This window comes from Pristiophorus japonicus, chromosome 7 (assembly GCF_044704955.1).
Source record: "Pristiophorus japonicus isolate sPriJap1 chromosome 7, sPriJap1.hap1, whole genome shotgun sequence".
Lineage (NCBI taxonomy): Eukaryota > Metazoa > Chordata > Chondrichthyes > Pristiophoridae > Pristiophorus > Pristiophorus japonicus.
In genome coordinates this window covers 194,484,188-194,507,704 of record NC_091983.1, presented here as the reverse complement: position 1 = coordinate 194,507,704, position 23,517 = coordinate 194,484,188, and the positions used below count along the sequence as shown (strand labels likewise).

The following is a 23,517-nucleotide window of genomic DNA, read 5'->3' as shown; positions in this document are numbered from 1 at the left end:
CAATTTATATCTTTTTTAGTTCTCTATGGTAATATTGGTCAGAGATGGACATTATGTAACTCTAAAAATACCTCCTTTGTTCCTTCGTTCCTGTTATATATGCAGACTATAGATATACTCTCTGTGTAATCACTGTATAGTTGCATAAGATGGAGATTTGTTACCTGATGTACTATCAATAACGTTTACACTGTGTATATATTATGCTGGCACCACCAGAGGGTGCAACTGGTGGAGACCGGGGTTTCCTGCCCCTTTGGCAGAGGCTGTCCACCTGAGGGTCACCTGCATATGTGTGCAGGGCCCAGTATAAAAGGCTGCCCACCATGCTTGTGCTCACTCTGGAGTTACAAATAAAGGACCAAGGTCACTACAGTTTGAGTACAACACATTGCCTTGTGGAGTTATTCATAAGTGCATTACAGACATAACAGTTCCTTTATGTTTTTAATTTGTGGAACATTCCACTTAAAAAATAAACATAAAAAAGCTTTCTTTTTATTGAGCTTTCAATCATCCTTTAATGGATCCAGAAAGAACTCTAGCTAAGGATGAATGGGTGTCTGTCCATGGAGCGTGCACAACTTGGGGTAATTTCAAACTAACTTGCTGGGAGAGAATCCTGCCCATTCACTCAAATGGAGCCCCAGGAGCGTGCTGGAGATTTTAAAAAATCATTCATGGGATGTGGAGAGATTTATTCCTGATCCCTAATTGCCCTTGAGAAGGTGGTGGTGGTGGTGACCATTTCAGAGGGCAGTTAAGAGCAAACCACATTGCTGTGGGTCTGGAGACACATATAGGCCATAAAGGGTAAGGACAGCAGAGGACATTAATGAACCAGATAGGCTTTTACAATAATGCAGTAGTTTCATGGTTGATATAAGTACCATGAACTGAAAAACAAGGTGGGGAAGACCATGGCTTCCCTCGCTGGAGCACAGGACGTGGATAACTTTTTGGACCTGTATAGACAACATATAAGTGAGCTGATTGGATGGATAGCTGACATGCTACACCAGTGGACCAACTACTCTGTGCAGCACCTGAAGTTTGAAACTATTATTACTCAATCAGGTACAGCAGGAACGGCAAGGTCGGGGTGAAGGAACGGCGAGAGTTTGCAGAGCGATGTGATCGGGAGGAGCGGCATGAGTTCGGGGCCCAGAAGAGGTGAGTGCCCAGGGGCAGCATGGGCCAGAACACACTGCAATATGTGTGCACACTAGGTCCGTGCAGCAGAGCTGGTCTCCAGTCGTCTTGGTTAATCCTTGCCACTGGACCAAGACCTAGCTCTGTCAAGCCCGTGTGGTGGCTGGTGTGCAACGGCCACCACACGTTAAAAAAATCCATGCACAGGCATCTTCCACCTTTAATATGTAGTTCGGGACCTGGAATATTAGGTCCTTCATCGAACCACCTGTGAACTCATCCCTTTCTGGCGTGGAAGCAAGTCATCCTCGATACGAGGGACTGCCTATGATGATGATGATGATAAGTAAGTCTAGAGGGAAAGAAAAAAATACTGCTTCCACAGAATTAGGGAGCACCTCCAACAGGGTGCAGTTTCCATCTGCCACAGAAATGCATTCACTCAAAAAAATCCAAAAGATTTGAATTTATATAGCGCCTTTCACGACCTCAGGACATCGAAAGGCACTTTACAGCCAATAAAGTATATTTGAAGTGTAGTCAATGCTTTAATGTAGGATCTTCTAGCTTTGAGGTGATTTGAATGTTGGAGGTGAGATCCCAGCCTCTGATGGATAGTATCGTTGAATAGGGGCAAAATTTACCCCACTTCCCCGGAGCTGCCAAAAAAATTTATATTTGCAGTGCTCAGATCTCAGGTCTCTGCCTGTGTCAGATTTGAACTGGCCACTAGGTGAAGGGTGAGCGCAGCCAGAGTCAAAGGTTAACGTGCAATCTATTATGAAGGGGTACTCACCCCAACACAAGTAACCTTTTATCTCCCAATCTTAGCACAGCTCAACAGCTACAGGTGAATATATGCACACGCACACCTGTTACACTGTGCTAAGATTCATTCTCCAAAGGTGAACTTTACTTTTAATATTTACTTTTATAAAACATTAGCAGAGGGAAAATAGAATATGAGAGTAAGCCTGCAGGGAACATAAAAACTGACTGCAAAAGCTTCTACAGATACGTGAAGAGAAAAAGATTAGTGAAGACAAATGTAGGTCCCTTACAGTCAGAATCAGGTGAATTTATAATGGGGAACAAAGAAATGACAGACCAATTGAACAAATACTTTGGTTCTGTCTTCACTAAGGAAGACACAAATAACCTTTTGGAAATACCAGGGGACCGAGGGTCTAGCGAGAAGGAGGAACTGAAGGAAATTCTTATTAGTCAGCAAATTGTGTTAGGGAAATTGATAGGATTGAAGGCTGATAAATCCCCAGGGCCTGATAGTCTGCATCCCAGAATACTTAAGGAAGTGGCCCTAGAAATAGTGGATGCATTGGTGGTCATTTTCCAACATTCTATAGACTCTGGATCAGTTCCTTTGGACTGGAGGGTAGCTAATGTAACACCACTTTTTAAAAAAGGAGGGAGAGAGAAAACAGGGAATTATAGACCGGTCAGCTTGACATCGGTGGTGGGGAAAATGTTGGAATCAATTATTAAAGATGTAATAGCAGCTCATTTGGAAAGCAGTGACAGGATCAGTCCAAGTCAGCATGGAGTTGTGAAAGGGAAATTATGCTTGACAAATCTTCTAGAATTTTTTGAGGATGTAACTACTAGAGTGGACAAGGGGGAGCCAGTGGATGTGTGTATTTAGACTTTCAAAAGGCTTTTGACAAAGTCCCACACAAGAGATTAGTGTGCAAAATTAATGCACATGGTATTGGGGGTAATGTACTGACGTGGATAGAGAACTGGTTGGCAGACAGGAAGCAAAGAGTTGGAATAAACGGGTCCTTTTCAGAATGGCAGGCAGTGACTAGCAGGGTACCGCAAGATTCAGTGCTGGGACCCCAGCTATTTACAATATACATTAATGATTTAGACGAAGGAATTGAATGTAATATCTCCAAGTTTTCAGATGACACTAAGCTGGGTGGCAGTGTGAGCTGTGAGGAGGATGCTAAGAGGCTGCAGGGTGACTTGGACAAGTTAGGTGAGTGGGCAAATACATGGAAGAAGCGGTATAATGTAGATAAATGTGAGGTTATCCACTTTGGTGGTAAAAACAGGAAGGCAGATTATTATCTGAATGATGACAGATTAGTAAAAGGGGAGGTGCAACGAGATCTGGGTGTCATGGTACATTAGTCATTGAAAGTAGGCATGCAGGTACAGCAGGCAGTAAAGAAAGCAAATGGCAAGTTGGCCTTCATAGCGAGAGGATTTGAATATAGGAGCAGGGAGGTCTTACTACAGTTGTACAGGGCCTTGGTGAGGCCACACCTTGAATATTGTGTACAGTTTTGGTCTCCTAATCTGAGGAAGGACATTCTTGTTATTAAGGGAGTGCAGCGAATGTCACCAGACTGATTCCCGGGATGACAGGACTGACATATGAAGAAAGACTGGATCGACTAGACTTATATTCAATGGAATTTCGAAGAATGAGAGGAATCTCATAGAAACATATAAAATTCTGACGGGATTGGACAGGTTCGATGCAGGAAGAATGTTCCCGATGTTGAGGATGTCCAGAACCAGGGGTCACAGTCTAAGGATAAGGGGTAAGCCATTTAGGACTGAGATGAGGAGAAACTTCTTCACTCAGATAATTGTGAACCTGTGGAATTCTCTACCACAGAAAGATGTTGAGGCCAGTTTGTTAGATATATTCAAAAGGGAGTTAGATGTGGCCCTTATGGCTAAAGGGATCAAGGGGTATGGAGAGAAAGCAGGAATGGGGTACTGAAGTGCCTGATCAGCCATGATCATATTGAATGGCGGTGTAGGCTCGAAGGTCCAAATGGCCTACTCCTGCACCTATTTTCTATGTTTCTATGTTTACCTCAATGATCAATTCATGTGCTGTTGAGTGATTGTAACAAGGGCACCCACTACATTTTAATCAGTGCTTAAAAGAAAAATCTTCTATTAATAAAAATACTAAATGCAGGTGTGATTAGATACCTATTATTACTCACCTGATAAAATGACTTATGTGGTCCTGAAAACTATTGTCCACACTTTATGATCAAAATCAGTCTGAATAAAATACCTTAAATCATAAATCATCAGCACAGAAGGAGGCCATTTGGCCCATTGTGCCTATGCCGGATCTTTGAAAGAGCTATCCAATTAGTCCCACTCACCGCTCTTTCCCCATAGCCCTACAAATGTTTCCTTTTCAAGTATATATTGAAATCCCTTTTGAAAATTAGTATTGAATCTGTGTCTACCACCCTTTCAGGCAGTGGATTCCAGATCGCAATAACAAATACAGCTGGTGTTTAAAAAAGTTACAAAGAATAATCAGGAAAGAGACTTCAAGTTTCACATGGTCACTTGCAGTCACCATGCTTTATTAGGTGCTGGCTGTTGTCAAGGTTCCTTATAGATTTATTTTGTTAGTGCTCTGCCCATGCATCTTCTCTCACCTGCTCCAAGGCAGTGCAGGATCTGTGGAACTGCTCCTGTTTTACAGTCTGTCGCCAGCAGCTCAGAGTTTTCAGCTTACACATCAATCTCTGCAGTTTACTGTTCTCTTCTCGTAAGGACTGCAGCTGATCTTGCTGGGAAAACATAAGGAATGGATTGGTTTTGCGCTTCAGATGAGATGTTCCATCTTTCACTCAGCTCTCCAAAGAGACTCCCAGGCCCCTTTGCTGCTCCCCAACAGGCTCCATTTCAGCAACATCACAGAACCATCATTGATGCAACCTTTCTTTCCCACCACATCATAGCTATCATTCTACTCTCATTTTAATGCAGGACTCATAATTGTCATGTTCAATTCAATGTCACCATGATATGAGAAACGAACCACACAGTCCATCCTCTAACCATTGATCCCTGTAGTGAAAGAAACATAGAAACATAGAAAATAGGTGCAGGAGTAGGCCATTCGGCCCTTCTAGCCTGCACCGCCATTCAATGAGTTCATGGCTGAACATGCAACTTCAGTATCCCATTCCTGCTTTCTCGCCATACCCCTTGATCCCCCTAGTAGTAAGGACTACATCTAACTCCTTTTTGAATATATTTAGTGAATTGGCCTCAACAACTTTCTGCGGTAGAAAATTCCACAGGTTCACCACTCTCTGGGTGAAGAAGTTTCTCCTCATCTCGGTCCTAAATGGCTTACCCTTTATCCTTAGACTGTGACCCCTGGTTCTGGACTTCCCCAACATTGGGAACATTCTTCCTGCATCTAACCTGTCTAAATCCATCAGAATTTTAAACGTTTCTATGAGATCCCCTCTCATTCTTCTGAACTCCAGTGAATACAAGCCCAGTTGATCCAGTCTTTCTTGATAGGTCAGTCCCGCCATCCCGGGAATCAGTCTGGTGAACCTTCGCTGCATTCCCTCACTAGCAAGAATGTCCTTCCTCAAGTTAGGAGACCAAAAATGTACACAATACTCCAGGTGTGGCCTCACCAAGGCCCTGTACAACTGTAGCAACACCTTCCTGCCCCTGTACTCAAATCCCCTCGCTATGAAGGCCAACATGCCATTTGCTTTCTTAACTGCCTGCTGTACCCTGCATGCCAACCTTCAATGACTGATGTACCATGACACCCAGGTCTCGTTGCACCTCCCCTTTTCCTTATCTGTCACCATTCAGATAATAGTCTGTCTCTCTGTTTTTACCACCAAAGTGAACAACCTCACATTTATCCACATTATACTTCATCTGCCATGCATTTGCCCACTCACCTAACCTATCCAAGTCGCTCTACAGCCTCATAGCATCCTCCTCACAGCTCACACTGCCACCCAACTTAGTGTCATCCGCAAATTTGGAGATACTACATTTAATCCCCTCATCCAAATCATTAATGTACAATGTAAACAGCTGGGGCCCCAGCACAGAACCTTGCGGTACCCCACTAGTCACCGCCTGCCATTCTGAAAAGTACCCATTTACTCCTACTCTTTGCTTCCTGTCTGACAACCAGTTCTCAATCCACGTCAGCACACTACCCCCAATCCCATGTGCTTTAACTTTGCACATTAATCTCTTGTGTGGGACCTTGTTGTAAGCCTTCTGAAAGTCCAAATATACCACATCAACTGGTTCTCCCTTGTCCACTCTACTGGAAACTATGGACTGCATCCTAGAGTACTTAAGGAGGTGGCCTTGGAAATAGCGGATGCATTGACAATCATTTTCCAACATTCCATTGACTCTGGATCAGTTCCTATCGAGTGGAGGGTAGCCAATTGTCGTGGTGCACATTGGTACCAACGGCATAGGTAAAAAAAGGGATGAGCCAAACTGGCAGTCTATAAAATGAACATAGTCAGATGGCAAAATGTAAACATCTACACATATACATCAACCAGCATGAATATTTTCTTGTGATCATCCCCCTTCTTTCCCACCCTCAGTTCCACCCATTTCTCCCCAGCCTTTTAAGCCTAAAGTATTGGCAACAATTTCAACTCACTCATCACGATGCTGAAAAATCTAATAATTGTATTACTATAAAATTCTATTCATCTGTAAGGAGCATTATTCAGGTAATATTGGCCGTAACAAGTTTAAAATCGAAGCAACGGTAAGAACTTTATATCTGCTCTGCCTGTCTTCACTGTTCCTCCCATTCTGTCTTCTTCCCCATTCTGTTTCGAATATGCATCTTCAAATGTTATTTTACTTACTACTGTATAAAATTCTATTTTATTTCTATTTATTTTAAGTTTGCACTGCCTGAGCTGTCTGTCGGTTTCAGAATAAAGTATAACTCATTTAAAATCAATCCTTAATGGATAAAAAGATTGCTCCAAAGACTATTTTTGAAGCCAATCTGGAGATTAAGTATTATAGCTTGACCTGGCTGCATCTATGGATAATATTAAACTATGTTGTGAAAGTTGGGCTGCAGCCTGAATCAGCAGGAGTGCCCAAGCAGATCAGAGATAACTTATTGGTGACACAAGGAGTGAGGTCCTGCTGAAATGAAGGTTTAAAGCGAGGACAATTCTCTAGGGTTCTTTCTAGGAAGTTAGCAGACATGCTAACATGTTGGAAGTTTATCTTAACAAGCACTGAAAGGGGGAGGGGAAGAAAGAGGAAAAGGGAAGGTGTGTGATAGGATGGAAGATAAGAGAGATTAGAGAGACAAAAGGGATGATGGCCCAAATTCAAATTGTAATGCCAGGAGTTAGAAAAACATTAGTCAAAATAGGGTGTGAATGGCGAGATATGACCAGTTGCCATTAGAGATAAGCAGAAAAAAAGAAACAGGCTCTGGAGTGGCGGGAAAGGGAGCTAAAGATTGGCAGCGACTACGCTCTAAAATTGTTGAACTCGATGTTGAGTCCAGAAGACTGTAAAGTGCCTAAACGAAAGATGAGGTGCTGTTCCTCAAGCTTGCGTTGAGCTTCGTTGGTACAGTGTAGGAGACCGAGAATGGAGAGATCAGAGTGGGAGTGGAGTGGAGAATTAAAGTGACAGGCAACTAGAAGCTCAGGGTCACACTTGCAGACTGAATGGAGGTGCTCCACAAAGCGGTCACCCAATCTACGTTTGGTCTCCCCAATGTAGAGAAGACCACATCGTGAGCAGCGAATACAGTATACTAAATTGAAAGAAGTACAAGTAAATCGCTGTTTCACCTGGAAGGAGTATTTTGGGCCCTGGATAGTGGGAAAGGAGGAGGTAAAAGGGCAGGTGTTGCATCTCCTACACTTGCACGGGAAGGAGCCGTGGGAAGGGGAGAGGGTGCTGGGGGTGACTGCGGAATGGACCAGGATGTCCCGGAGGGAGCGGTCCCTTCGGAATGTTGAGAGGGGCGGGGAAAATGTGATTGGTGGTGGGATCACGCTGGAGGTGGTGGAAATGGCGGAGGATGATCCGTTGACCATGGAGGCGGGTGGGGTGAAAGGTGAGGACAAGGGGAATCGTGTCATGGTTTTGAGAGGGCGGGGAAGGGGTGAGAGCAGAGGTGCGGGAAATAGAACAGACATGGTCGAGGGCCATGTTAACCACGGCGGAGGGGAATCCTCGATTGAGGAAAAAGGAAGACATGCCAGAGGCACTAGTGTGCAAGGTGGCATCATCAGAGCAGATGCGACAGAGACGGAGAATCTGGGAGAATGGAATGGAGTCCTTATAGGATGCGGGGTGGGAGGTAGTGTAGTCCAGGTAGCTGTGGGAGTATAGTGGATACTGGTCAAAAGTCTATCCCCAGAGATGAAGACAGAGAAGTCGAGGAAGGGAAGGGAAGAGTTGGAGATGGACCATGTGAAGGTGAGGGAAGGATGGAAATTGGATGCAAAGTGAATGAAATGTTCACGTTCAGGGCGAGAGCAGGAAACGGCACTGATACAGTCAATGTACCGAATACGACTGGAACAAAAAATGTTCCACATATCCCACAAAAAGGCAGGCATAGCTAGGACCCATGCAAGTTCCCATAGCAACACCTATAATTTGGAGGAAGTGAGTGGAGTTTAAGGAGAAGTTGTTCAATATGAGAACAGGCTCAGCCAGGCAGAAGAGGATGGTGGTGGATGGGGACTGGTTGGGCCTCTGCTCGAGGAAGAAGCGGAGCGCCCTCAGGCCATCCTGGTGGGGGATGGCAGTGTAGAGGGATTGATGTCCATGGTGAAAAGGCGATAAGTGGGGCCGGGAAACTGGAAACTGTTAAAGTGACGGAGGTCACCAGAGGAGTCGTGGATATAGGTGGGAAGAGAGTGGACAAGGGGAGAAAAAATAGAGTTGAGATAGGAAGAAATAAGTTCTACGGGGCAAGAACAGGCTGAAACGATGGGTCTACCGGGGCAGTCCTGTTTGTGGATCTTAGGAAGGTGGTAGAAGCGGGCTGTGCAGGGTTGGGGAACAATGAGGTTGGTGGCTGTGGAGGGAAGATCTCCAGAGGAGATGAGATTAGTGACGGTCTGGGAAATTATGGCTTGATGTTCAGTAATGGGGTCATGGTCCAGGGAGAGGTAGGAGGACGTGTCAGAGAGTTGGTGATCAGCCTCTGAGGTCGGTTCATCAAACAACAACAGCGCAACCCTTGTCAGCAGGTTTGATGACAAGGTTGAGGTTGGATCTGAGTGAGCGGAGTGCTGCAAGTTCAGAGGGAGGTAGGCTGGAGTGAGTGAGGGGAGCAGAGAAATTGAGACAGCCGACGTCCCATCGGCAGTTTGCAATGAAGAGGTCTAGAAACGGTAAGAGGCCAGAGGGAGGGGTCCAGGTAAAGCGAGAGTTATGTCCTTTAGTTTTGTTTGACTGGGGATCGGACAGGGAAGAATGCTAATCACTTCTCAACATAATTGTAACGGAATAAAATGGACCCTTTGTATATATTACTCAAGTGAGTATTTGCTCATCCAAGGCCCAGCATCATGGGGGTTATACAAATTGCTCCCTCAGTAGGAAGATAGACAGGTAGAAAGTATTATAGAGCAATCAGATTAAAGAACCTTCCTCCTGCCTGGGTAGTTTTTTCCTTAACTTTACAAATGCACAGGAATGCAATGGGAAGCTTCACTAACTCTCTTGATAGGGTGACCAGGATGCTCTTCAATAGATAAAGATTGACTTCCATTGCTGTGCAAATGATCCAATTAAATTAATTGTCTTGCTGTTTACAATCTAAATGCAGATTAGCTAACATGGCATAACATGTACAAAACCCACGTACACATTTAAAAATAACACTGCCAATGTGTTTCTGCTGTTGCATGTGGGAGCTGGTTGATCCCATTGAGGTCCACGGCGACCACATCTGCAGCAAGTGTCTGCAGCTCAAGGAACTTTGGCTCCATGTTGATAAGCTAGAGTCCGAGCTGCAGACACTGCGACACATCAGGGAGGGGGAGAGTTACCTGGAAGCTGTGTTCCAGGAGGTAGTCACACCCCTTAAATTAATTAATTTAAATTTGGTCCGTTGACAGGGACAGGAGGGTGTGACTACATGCGAGGCAGGTATGGGAACCCAGGATGTAGTGATGGAGGAGCCTTGGCCCTTGCTCTTGTCCAACAGGTTCAAGGCTCTTACTCCTTGTATGGACGAGGGCAGGGACTGCAGGGAGGATGAGCAAACTGACCACAGCATCGTGGTACAGGGGGCAATTCAAGTGGGGGGAGTAAAAAGAAAGGTTGTAGTGGTGGGGGACAGTATCATTAGGGGGATAGATAAGGTTCTCTGCAGCCAAGAGCGTGAGTCCCGAAGGCTGTGTTGCCTGCTCGGTGCCAGGGTTAAGGACATCTCCTCAGGGCTGGAGAGGGACTTGGGGTGGGAGGGGGTAGATCCAGTTGTCGTGGTCCACGTGGGTACCAATGACATAGATAGGACAAAGAAAGAGGTTCTACTGAGGCAGTATGACCAGCTAGGGGCCAAATTAAAAAGCAGAACCACAAAGGTAATAATCTCTGGATTACTACCTGAGCCACGAGCAAATTTGCATCGAGTAAATAAGATCAAAGAGTTGAACAGGTGGTTGAAAGACTGGTGTGGGAGAAACGGGTTTTGGTTCATGGGACACTGGCACCAGTACTGGGGTAAGAGGGAGCTGTTCCGTTAGGATGGGCTCCACTTAGACCGTGCTGGGTTTAGGGTCCTGGCGAAACAAATAACTAGGGCTGTAATTAGTGGTGGGAGGATTCGGATGAGCGAAAATTAAAAAAGTCAAAGAATAAGGAGATCAGAACCTCTTTCTTTGTCCTATCTATGTCAGTGGTACCCACGTGGACCACGACAACTGGATCTTCCCCCTCCCATTCCATGTTCCTCTCCAGCCCTCAGGAGATGTCCTTAACTCTGGCAACAAAGCCTTCGGGACTCACAATCTCGGCTGCAGAGAACCTTATCTATCTCCCTAAAGATACTGTCCCCCACCACTACAACGTTTCTTTTTACTCCCCCCACTTGAATCATAGGCAGTCCCTCGGAATCAAGGAAGACTTGCTTCCACTCCTGAAGTGAGTTCTTTGGTAACTGAACAGTCCAATACGAGAGCCACAGACTCTGTCACAGGTGGGACAGATAATCGTTGAGGGAAGGGGTGGGTGGGACTGGTTTGCCGCATGCTCTTTCTGCTGTCTGCACTTGATTTCTGCATGCTCTCGGCATTGAGATTCGAGGTGCTCAGCGCCCTCTCGGATGCACTTCCTTCACTTAGGGCGGTCTTGGGCCAGGGACTCCCCGGTGTCAGTGGGGATGTTGCATTTTTATCAGAGAGGCTTTGAGGGTGTCCCTGTAACGTTTCCTCTGCCCACCTTTGGCTTGTTTGCCATGAAGGAGCTCCGAGTAGAGCACTTGCTTTGGGAGTCTTGTGTCTGGCATGCGGACTATGTGGCCTGTCCAGCGGAGTTGATCGAGTGTGGTCAGTGCTTCAATGCTGGGGATGTTAGCCTGAGTGAGGACGCTGATGTTGGTGCGCCTGTCCTCCCAGGGGATTTGTAGGATCTTGCGGCGACACCGTTGGTGATATTTCTCCAGTGACTTGAAGTGTCTGTCTACTGTACATGGTCCATGTCTCTGAGTCATACAGGAGGGCAGGTATTACTACAGCCCTGTAGACCATGAGCTTGGTGGCAGTTTGGAGGGCCTGGTCTTCAAACACTCTTTTCCTCAGACGACCGAAGGTTGCATTGGCGCACTGGAAGCGGTGTTGGATCTCGTCGTCGATGCCTGCTCTTGTTAATAGGAGACTCCTGAGATATGGGAAGTGGTCCACGGTGTCCAGGGCTGCGCCGTGGATCTTGATGACTGGGGGGCAGTGCTGAACAGCGAGGACAGGCTGGTGGAGGACCTTTGTCTTACAGATGTTTAGCATAAGGCCCATGCTTTCATATGCCTCAGTAAATATGTCGACTATGTCCTGGAGTGCGGCCTCTGTCTGTGCGCAGACGCAGGCGTCGTCCGTGTACTGTAGCTCGACAACAGAGGTTGGGGTGGTCTTGGATCTGAGCTGGAGATGGTGCAGGTTGAACAGGTTCCCTCTGGTTCTGTAGTTTCGTTCCACTTCAGCAGGGAGCTTGTTGACTGTGAGGTGGAGCATAGCGGCGAGAAAGATTGAGAAGAGGGTTGGGGCGATGGCGCAACCCTGTTTGACCCCGGTCCGGACGTGAATTGAGTCTGTGATGGATCCGTTGGTAAGGATCACGCCCTGCAGGTCATTGTGGAGCAGGCGGAGGATGGTGATGAACTTTTGGAGGCATCCGAAACGGAGAAGGACTCTCCATAGACCTTCGTGGTTGACAGAGTCAAAGGCCTTTGTAAGGTCGAAGAAGGCCATGTATAAGGGCTGACACTGTTTCCTGCATTTTTCCTGTAGTTGTCGCGCTGCAAAAATCATGTCCATTGTGCCCCGTAGGGGACGAAATCCGCACTGTGACTCCGGGAGGAGCTCCTCAGCCACAGGAAGAAGATGGTTGAGGAGGATTCTAAGGAGAAGGCAACTCGTGTAGCAGTGAGGGAAATGAGCGTGCCAGGAAGGGACAGAATGTATAAACATAATGGTGAATCAGAAAGTGGGGTCAAGGCAGGGAAAAATGGTAAAAAAACAAATTTAAAAGTTCTTTATCTGAATGCACGTAGCATTCATAACAAAATAGATGAGTTGTTGGCACTAATAGATACAAATGGATATGATCTAACAGCCATTAGAGACGTGGTTGCAAGGTCACCTGGACTGGGAACTAAATATTCAGGGGTATTTGACAATTCGGAAGGACAGACAGAAAGGAAAAGGTGGTGGGGTAGCACTGTTAGTAAAGGATGAGATTAGTGCGTTAGTGAGAAACGATATTGGTTCAGAAGATCAAGATGTTGAATCAGTTTGGGTGGAGATAAGGAATAATAAGGGGAAAAAGTCCCTGGTGGGTGTAGTCTATAGGCCCCCTAACAGAAGCTACACTGTTGGATGGAGTATAAATCAAGAAATAATGGAGGCTTGTAAAAAAGGAACGGCAATAATCATGGCCGATTTTAACCTTCATATTGATTGGACAACGCAAATTGGCCAGGGTAGCCTTGAGGAAGAGTTCATAGAGTGTATCCAGGATAGTTTTCTTGAACAGTACATTGTGCAACCAACCAGGGAGCAGGCTATCTTAGATCTGGTACTGTGTACTGAGAAAGGATTAATAAATAATCTCATAATAAAGGATCCTCTTGGAATGAGTGACCATAACATGTTGAATTTTAAATTCAGTTGGAGGGTGAGAAAGTTGGATCTCAAACCAGTGTCCTAAGTTTAAATAAAGGAGACTACAAAGGTATGAGGGCAGAGTTGGCTAAAGTGGATTGGGAAAATAGATTAAAGTATGGGACAGTTGATGAGCAGGGGCAGACATTTAAGGAGATATTTCATAACTCGTAACAAAAATATATCCCAATGAGAAGGAAAGAGTATAAGAGAAGGGATAACCATCTGTGGCTAACTAAGGAAATAAGGGATGGTATCAAATTGAAAACAAGGGCATACAAGGTGGCCAAGACTAGTGGGAGGCCAGAGGATTGGGAAACTTCTACAAGCCAGCAAAGAACGACTAAAAAAATGATAGAGAGGGAAGATAATGAGGATAAACTAGCAAGAAATATAAAAACTGATAGTAAGAGTTTCTACAGGTACTTAAAAAAGGAAAAGAGTGGCTAAAGTAAATGTTGGTCCCCTAGAGGATGAGACTGGGGAATTAACAATGGAGACAGGGAAATGCCAGAGACGTTGAACAAATATTTTGTATCGGTCTTCACGATAGAAGACACTAAAAACATCCTGATAGTGGATAATCAAGGGGCTATAGAGAGGGAGGAATTTAATTCAATCACTATCACTAAAGAAGTAGTACTCGGTAAAATAATGGGACTAAAGGCAGACACGTCCCCTGGACCTGATGGCTTACATCCTAGGATCTTAAAAGAAGTGGCTGCGGAGATAGTGGATGCATTGGTTGTGATCTACCAAAATTCCCTGGATTCTGGGGTAGTCCCAGCGGATTGGAAAACCGCAAATGTAATGCCCCTATTTAAAAAAGGAGGCAGACAAATAGCAGGAAACTATAGACCAGTCTGTCATTGGAAAAATGCTGGAGTCCATTATTAAAAAAGCAGTAGCGGGACATTTGGAAAAGCATAATTCAATTTAGCAGAGTCAGCATGGTTTTATGAAAGGGAAATCATGTTTGACAAATTTGCTGGAGTTCTTTAAGGAAGTAACAAGCAGAATGGATAAGGGATGGATGTGGTGTATTTGGATTTCCAGAAGGCATTCGATAAGGTGCCACAAAAAAGGTTACTGCACCAGGCAAAAGTTCACGGGGTTGGGGGGATAAATTGGCAAACAGTAACTAGCGGGGTGCCGCAGGGATCGGAGCTGGGTCCTCAACTATTTACAATGTATATTAATGACTTAGATGAAGGGACCGAGTGTAATGTTGCCAAATTTGCTGATGATACAAAAATGGGTGGGAAAAAAAATGTGAGGAGGACACAAAAAATCTGCAAAGGGATATAGACAGGCTAAGTGAGTTGGCAAAAATTTGGCAGATGGAGTAGAATGTGGGAAATTGTGAGGTTATCCACTTTGGCAGAAAAAATAGAAAAGCAAATTATAATTTAAATGGGAAAAAATTGCAAAGTGCTGCAGTACAGAGGGACCTGGGTGTCTTTGTGCATGAAACACAAAAAATTAGTATGCAGGTACAGCAAGTAATCAGGAAGGCAAATGGAATGTTGGCCTTTATTGCAAGGGGGAGAGAGTATAAAAGCAGAGAAGTCCTGCTACAACTGTATAGGGTATTGATGAGGCCACACCTGGAGTGCTGCATACAGTTTTGGTCTCCATATTTAAGGAAGGATATACTTGCTTTGGAGGCAATTCAAAGAAGGTTCACTAGGTTGATTCCGGAGATGAGTGGGTTGACTTATGAGGAGAGGTTGAGCAGGTTGGGCCTCTACTCATTGGAATTCAGAAGAATGAGAGGTGATCTTATCGAAACGTTTAAGATTATGAGGGGGCTAGACAAGGTGGGTGCAGAGAGGATGTTTCCACTGATGGGGGAGACTAGCACTAGGGGGCATAATTTTAGAATAAGGGGCAGCCCATTTCAAACTGAGGTGAGGAGGAATTTCTTCTCTCAGAGGGTTGTAAATCTATGGAATTCTCTGCCCCAGAGAGCTGTGGAGGCTGGGTCATTGAATATATTTAAGGCGGAGATAGACAGATTTTTGAGCGATAAGGGAGTAAAGGGTTATGGGGAGAGGGCAGCAAGTGGAGCTGAGTCCATGATCAGATCAGCCATGATCTTATTGAATGGCGGAGCAGGCTCGAGGGGCCTTCCTATTTCTTATGTTCTTATGTTCTAAGTCGGAGAAAGTGAGATCAAAGTTCTGTGTTAGAAATGTAAATTCCAGGAAGGTTAAAGTTCATAAACAAATAAGCTCCAAAGGAAATGAGTGTTAACAATGGCAACCCATAAAAAGTCTTGTCAAATTTCCTAATTTATGTCATCTGGTCTGATTTTGTTATAATTTAATAGCTGAAATGTAAAACGTTTATAAATCCTAATCTTCAAATTATTCATTTATTAAATCCTTAGTGGACTTGGAGTTCTGTCTATTGTAATAATTGTCCACAAAGTTATTATTTAAAAGAAACGAGCTGAAACAGAAAGAGGATCTCTCCAGAAATTCAGTTCATTGAAACACATTAAAATTGATGAATAGGTTATACTTTGAAAACAATACCTCAGAGATTAACAAAAGAATCTCTGAAAACAAAATCTACAAGATGGGACTATATGATGAAGAAGAGGTTATTCAATCATCATAGGTTTTAGTACATTAGAGAAAGCTTTGGCACAAAGCTAAATCATAAATCAGATTAGGAAAAGGGGAGGTGCAACGAGACTTGGGTGTCATGGTACATCAGTCATTGAAGGTTGGCATGCAGGTACAGCAGGCGGTTAAGAAAGCAAATGGCATGTTGGCCTTCATAGCGAGGGGATTTGAGTACAGGGGCAGGAGGTGTTGCTACAGTTGTACAGGGCCTTGGTGAGGCCACACCTGGAGTATTGTGTACAGTTTTGGTCTCCTAACTTGAGGAAGACATTCTTGCTATTGAGGGAGTGCAGCGAAGGTTCACCAGACTGATTCCCGAGATGGCGGGACTGACCTATCAAGAAAGACTGGATCAACTGGGCTTGTATTCACTGGAGTTCAGAAGAATGAGAGGGGAGGGACCTCATAGAAACGTTTAAAATTCTGATGGGTTCAGACAGGTTAGATGCAGGAAGAATGTTCCCAATGTTGGGGAAGTCCAGAACCGGGGTCACAGTCTAAGGATAAGGGGTAAGCCATTTAGGACCAAGATGAGGAGAAACTTCTTCACCCAGAGAGTGGTGAACCTGTGGAATTCTCTACCACAGAAAGTTGTTGAGGCCAATTCACTAAATATATTCAAAAAGGAGTTAGATGAAGTCCTTACTACTAGGGGGATCAAGGGGTATGGCGAGAAAGCAGGAATGGGGTACTGAAGTTGCATGTTCAGCCAGTAACTCATTGAATGGCGGTGCAGGCTAGAAGGGCCGAATGGCCTACTCCTGCACCTATTTTCCATGTTTCTATGTTTCTATATATATACTTACATGTGCACACAACATTTGAGTTCTTTACTGCCACGATTTTACTTACCTTGACGGGCGATGCCAGTGGTGGGTCCCAACCCCGCTACTGGGTCCATTCTGCTCTGTGAAGTGATTTTATATTGATTGAGCTCGTTAAGCCCATCCAGCGCATTTTTCGGACCAATTAGAAGTGGTTTCATAAAGCGACTATGGCAAATTTATTTTGACAGTTGTGCTGTCAGTGTTCTACAGCACTGAGGTGCTGCAAACACTAACAATGACTGCACAGAGGTGTAGGACTGCACCCAGGCTCTCCCATGACTCCCTCCATATGCTTATGGAGGGAGTCACAGCACACAGGAATGTCTTCTTCCCTTCCGATCGGCAGAAGAGACCTCTCCAGGAGACCTAAACAGCCTGGTTGTACATTGCAGAGGAGGGCACAAGTAGGGATATGGTCTGGAGGACCTGAGTGCAGTAGCACAACCCTTTCAATGATCTCAGTAGATCGTGAAACATTACTGCAAAGGCCATACTCAACCTCATCCTGCTGTGCCTCTCATCACATCCTCATCACTCTGCCTTTCCTACCCTACTCCTGCATATCCTTACTCACACTAACTTACTTTGCACCTCCATCCATCCCTCTCTTTCCTCTCTATCTACATTATCACATCCCCAGCTCACAAGTCACCCCTCACACTCACCCTCATCCGAGTGCAATCATATCAACTAACAACACACAAGGGTAGCCACTTGGGTGTTTTATCCAATGTTCATATACAGTTTCTGTTTATGTGCTGTCAAACATTGAAACCTTTATTTTCAACACTTTCCGTTCTTGGACAGATTTGTGTGCACCTTTGCAAGTGGCTTAATGAGTTGCAGTCAATGGTGAGACATAACGGTACCCCTCGCAATGGTGGTGAGTGTGAAAGGAATGGCTTGGACCTTGTAGGGATTATTTATGGTGTTGGTGTGGGGTGGTGCCAACCTGTTGCATCATGTGGCAACCAGGGTGTACAGCATCAAGTGAAGTAAATCTGGCCATTGTGAGGTCATCCCTGGCTTCACGGGCAGCAATGTGGTCAGGTGCTGATGCTGTGTGTCCTGTGCAGCATCAGGTGATTGCAGAGAAGGTTGGTGTTGTTGTTGGTGCTGCTGGTGTGCCTGGTTCTGCTGGTGTTGGGGATGATCATGGTCAGATTCTGGGGACCAAGCTGAGCAGTATAAATGGTACCCATGCTGATGAGATGACAGAAGCAAGCTGTCAATGGCGAGAGAGGTTGTTCCAATGAGGTGACACTAGATAGAGACTTTACTACAAACACTTGCAGCCTGCATAAAGCTCAATCTGTGTTCCAAATGGAGTAAGCAACAGCTTCGGCGCTTGGAAAGTGAACAGCTGTGAAGTGGGAGCTTTTATAGCACATTTCAAGCTGTTAAGTAATTAGTTGATTCGATGGCCATTCAACTCCTGCCTCAGCTTAACAGACGTGATCCCCAAGCAGTGTGGTCTCCGTGGGCGAGCAGTTAGAGAAAAGGCAAGGTAAAATGTATTCTTAATGATCTGTTAACAATAATGAGTTTAATTGTATCCCCGCTGCTGCAAAGCGCTGACAGACCCGACGTTGGGAAAGGCGCATGGCGGTGGGTTGATAGCCGGGTCCTGACCCGCTGTGGAAAACAACATTTTCTCACCCGACCTGCCACCGATTCCCCCACCCACCCCCGCCAGAATATTCTGACCTTAGATTCTCATAACATTATGACAGGAGCTCTGATTCAAAGCCACAGAGATGGAAAGAAGCCACAGTCAGTAGTTTCACAACAGTTTTCAGCCTGTTGAAGCTGAACCAAGGTCAAGAGTCAGAGTAACACGTCAAAGAGTTTTTCCTCTGGTAAAACTAAAGAGTTAACGGACTTGCTTACCCGTGCCAGGTTCTCTTTTAAAGTGTCATCATTCTTTGCGGAGCCGATCTTCCTCTTGAGGATAATCATGTTTTCCACCCCGTTTCTTCTCACTTCACTGATCAGTTTGCAGGCTGTTTTGTTCATGTTAATGTGGTATTCATCCAGTTTTTCCTGTTGTTATGAATATGTCAAGAGTGGCGGTTACAGAAGCAGTGAAAGCATTTATCCATCCAACATCACACTAGTCACTGTAGATTTAATTGGTATTACAGACATTTGGGGGCCGAAATTGCCTCTTTCCTTAAGGCATGTTACCACCGCAAATCGGCGGCCACGCTGCGGAGTGGAGTGGCCATGGACTTTTGGTGGACTGGCCGCTGCTAGCCCAATTGCCTTCCTGAATTTTCCCGGCAGTGCCCTGATCCCACTCCCCTCCCCCCCGCCCACCGCTCCTCTGCTGCCAATCGGTGTTAAGCACATCATCACCACGCGCACAGCCGATCTAATCCCGCGACGTCGACATTCCCCTCGGAAAATCTTTGGCCTGCCCGGCAGTGCCAAAACAATCTTTTCCCCGGTGGTCCAGTGAGGCTGAGGCCTTTTGCAGCGGCCGTGCGGCTTCCCTTAAAGGGGAGGGTGCATTGCCACTGCCGCCATGTTTCCTTTGGTCGGCCGACTGAAAGGTCGGCCTGACAATCATGCCCCCCCCCCCGGGTTCTACTGGGTGTCAGGCTACTGGCCTGGCTGAACCGAAGTTTAAAAAGCACGGAGGCTCTCCCCTTTAAGTGAACGGGAAAGCTGTGGTGATGTGGCGCCGCGATGACATCATCGCAGAGGTAAATACGTACCTTCTCCAACTTCCACCCCTCAGTTGTTGTCACCAACCAACAGAGGGGTTCTTTGTTTACAGAACAGCTATAAATCTAAGGTCAATTTCAAGCACACTTGGCTGAACTGTCGATGTTGCCAGAGTCCAGATGGGAATAATAATGCACTTGGGTGAGTTCTATCATGACCGAGAGAGCTTTGGAGCATATGTGGAGTGGCTAGAAATGTTTTTCACAGCGAATAGTATCGTCGAAGTCCCCGATGATGAAAACCGAAACCTGGTGGTTTTAGAAAGAAAACGGGCTATTTTCTTGACTGAAGCAGGGCCCAGAGGTGTATGAAACCCTGAAACATTTGCTTGTTCCCGTCAAGCCAAAGAACGCACCACTGACAGAGATTCTAACCAAGTTAGAACAGCACTACAGTCCTGAGCCCCTGAAAATTATTGTTTTGGAAAATAAAATCAATTAACTGATGAGTGTATCAGTGAGTACATTGTAGCTTTAAAAAGCTATCCATTCTGTGGTGTCTCTGCACCTTGTTACAAACTCACACGAGGCATGGATATATCAGACACGGTCACTCTGTGACCTTTACGTTATTCCCAGGACTAAAGAGTGTTGATCCTGGGTGGGACCCCCCCTTTTATACCTGGAAGCCCAGGTGAGGAGCTCACTCCCTGTGGTCAGGGTGTGCATTACAAGGGTACAGGTACAGTATGCATGAGTTACAGTTACATACTTATAGTTATTGCAAGGTGGTGAAATACATGACATCACCTCCCCCCTTAGGTCTTTAAGTCTATCGGGTGGTCGGCGTTCTCTCGTGGAGCGCCGCAGTTATGCCTCTGGTGGCTGAGCCTCAGCACGCGTCTCTGTCACTTGAGGTGATTCCGGCCTGGCCGCAGGGACTGTGCATGCTGAGGGCTGTCTTTGTTGCTCGTGCGCTGGCAGTGATGTGGGTGCTATCTCATCATGCTCTTCTTCTGGTTCCTCCGTGTCTGCACTGAACCTTGTCTTTACTTGGTCCAAGTGTTTGCGGCATATCTGCCCATTGTTTAGTCTGACCACCATGATCCTGTTTCCTTCTTTTCCAATTACGGTGCCCTCAAGCCATTTGGGTCCCAAAGCATGGTTAAGAACAAATACCGGGTCATCTATTTCTATACACCTCCCTCTTGAGCCTCGATCATGGAGCTTGGTTTGGGACTGGTGCTTGCCTTCAACAATGTCTGCCAGGTCTGGGTGAATGAGGGACAGCCACGTCTTGAATGTGCGTTTCATGAGGAGTTCCGCTGGCGGGACTCCCGTGAGCGAGTGCGGCCGGGACCTGTAGGCCAGCAGGAGGCGCGATAGGCGGTACTGAAGGGAGGGTCCTTGGATGCGTAGCATGCCCTGCTTTATGACTTGGACCGCCCGTTCCGCCTGGCCATTGGAGGCCGGCTTGAACGGCGCTGTCCGGACGTGCTTGATCCCATTGCTCGACATAAACTCCTGGAATTCATGGCTGGTAAAACACAGGCCATTATCGCTGACCAGGATGTCCAGCAAGCTGTGGGTCGCGAAAACCGTACGCAGACTCTCCACAGTTATGAATGTCGTGCACGAGTTCAATATGATGCACTCGATCCACTTCGAGTATGCATCGACAATGATCAGGAACATTCTTCCCATGAACGGGCCCGCATAGTCCACATGAATACGTGACCATGGCCTGGTGGGCCAGGGCCACAGGCTGAGTGGGGCCTCCCTGGAGGCATTGCCCAGCTGGGCACACGTCGTGCACCTGCGAACCAAGTGTTCCAGGTCTGAGTCAATCCCCGGCCACCACGCGTGTGACTGGGTAATGGCCTTCATTAACACGGTGCCAGGGTGCTCGCTGTGGAGTTCCCTGATGAACGCTTCCTTTCCTTTCTGGGGCATGACTACCCAGCTGCCCCATAACAGGCAGTCGGCTTGGACGGAGAGTTCATCCATCCGTCTCTGAAACGGCCTGACTTCCTCGGGGCACGCCCTGTGTGCGTGCGCCCAATCCCCAGTCAGGACACATTTCTTCATCATGGATAGGAGGGGGTCCCCGTTGGTCCAGAGTTTGATCTGTCAGGCTGTGATGGGGGAGCTCGCAGTGTCAAAAGCCTCAACGGCCATGACCATCTCGGCGCTCTGCTCCGACGCCTCCTCGGTGATGGCCAGTGGGAGCTTGCTGAGCGCGCCAGCGCAATTTTTGGTGCCTGGCCAGTGCCGTATGGTGTAGTCATACGCAGCCAGCGTGAGGGCCCAGTGCTGTATGCGAGCTGACGCATTAGCGTTGACAGCCTTGCTGTCGGACAACAGGGATGTTAACGGCTTGTGGTCCGTCTCTAGCTCGAACCGTCTACCGTGCATCTTTTTCACACCGTACACACACGCGAGTGCCTCCTTCTCGACCATGCCGTATCCACGCTCTGCCTGGGAGAGCGACCTGGAGGCGTAAGCCACCGGTTGGAGTCGGCCGTCATTGTTACCCTGCTTCAAAACACACCCAACCCCGTAGGATGACGCATCGCATGTTAAAACCAGTTTTTTACAGGGGTCATACAAATTCAACAGTTTGTTGGAACACAGCAGGTTCCTCGCCTTATTGAAAGCCCGTTCTTGACAATTCCCCCATTCACAACCTTTACGGAGGAGCATGTGTAACGACTCCAACAATGTGCTTAAGTTCGGCAGGAAGTTCCCAAAGTAGTTCAAGAGTCCCATGAATGATCGCAACTCCGACGTGTTGCCGGGCCTGGGCGCCCGGCGAATCGCCTCCGTTTTTGATTCAGTGGGCCGGATCCCATCTGCGGCAACCCTCCTGCGCAGGAACTTGATCTCTGGGGCCAAAAACACGCACATGGCCTTTTTCAGCCGCAGGCTTACCTGTTCCAATCGGCGTAGCACCTCCTCCAGGTTGCGGAGGTGTTCCTCAGTGTCTCGACCTATTATAAGAATGTCGTCTTGGAACACGATCGTTCCAGGGATGGACTTGAGCAAGCTTTCCATGTTTCACTGAAAGATAGCCGCTACCGAACGAATGCCAAATGGGCACCTATTGTAAGCAAATAATCCTTTGTATGTTGTGATGGTGGTCAGAAACTTGGATTCTTCAGCCAGTTCCTGAGTCATGTAGGCCGAAGTGAGATCCAGCTTCGTGAACAGCTTACCACCTGCCAGCGTGGCAAAAAGGTCCTCCGCTCTCGGGAGCGGGTATTGGTCTTGCAGCGACACTCGGTTGATGGTGGTTTTGTAGTCGCCACAAATCCTAACCGAGCCATCTGCTTTGAGGACGGGAACGATGGGACTTGCCCAGTCGCTGAATTCAACGGGCTAAATTATGCCCTCTCTGAGCAGCCTGTCCAGTTCACTTTCAATTTTCTCACGCATCACGTACGGCACCGCTCTGGTTTTGTGGTGCACTGGTCTGGCGTCCGGAGTGATGTGTATCACTACTTTGGTGCCCTTCAACGTTCCGACACCGGGTTGAAAGAGTGACTCGAATTTTTGTAATACCTGCGAGCATGAACTTCGCTCCACGGATGAAATGGTGTGCACATCCCCCCATTTCCAATTCATCTCAGCTAGCCAACTCCTCCCCAAGAGCGCGGGGCCATTTCCCGGAACAATCCAGAATGGCAGCTGGTTCTGTGATCCATTATGCGTTACCACCAAGTTTGCACTGCCCAGCACTGGGATGATCTCTTTGGTGTATGTACATAGCTGCGTCTCAATGCGTTCCAATTTGGGCCTGCTAGCTCTGTGTGGCCATAGTCTCTCAAATTGTTGGGTTCTCATGAGGGACTGGCTAGCTCCGGTATCCAGCTCCATGTAAGACTTTCATCATCATGGGTGGCGTTTTGGTGTATGAGCTGTGGACATCGGCCACATGAACTCTCTGAACTTCAGCATCCATGGTTGTTCCCTAGGCCTTATCCTGCATTTCAGACCCCTCGTCTGGTTCCTCTGTCTCGCAGACTAGCCTCGCTACTGCTTTTTTGCACATCCTGGCCAGGTG

At 46.6% G+C, this 23,517-nt stretch overlaps 1 protein-coding gene across 3 annotated transcripts in view; it reads right to left on the bottom strand.

The window, feature by feature from the left end:
* Positions 1-23,517, bottom strand: part of LOC139267396 (uncharacterized) — a 277,107-nt gene that overhangs the window by 42,944 nt on the left and 210,646 nt on the right. For all 3 annotated transcript variants that reach the window (XM_070885663.1, XM_070885664.1, XM_070885665.1), the window contains 2 exons: positions 18,676-18,828; positions 4,593-4,727 (listed from right to left, as the gene is read on the bottom strand). In XM_070885663.1, coding sequence (XP_070741764.1) covers positions 4,593-4,727; positions 18,676-18,828 — 288 coding nt within the window. The remainder of the gene's footprint in view (positions 1-4,592; positions 4,728-18,675; positions 18,829-23,517) is intronic.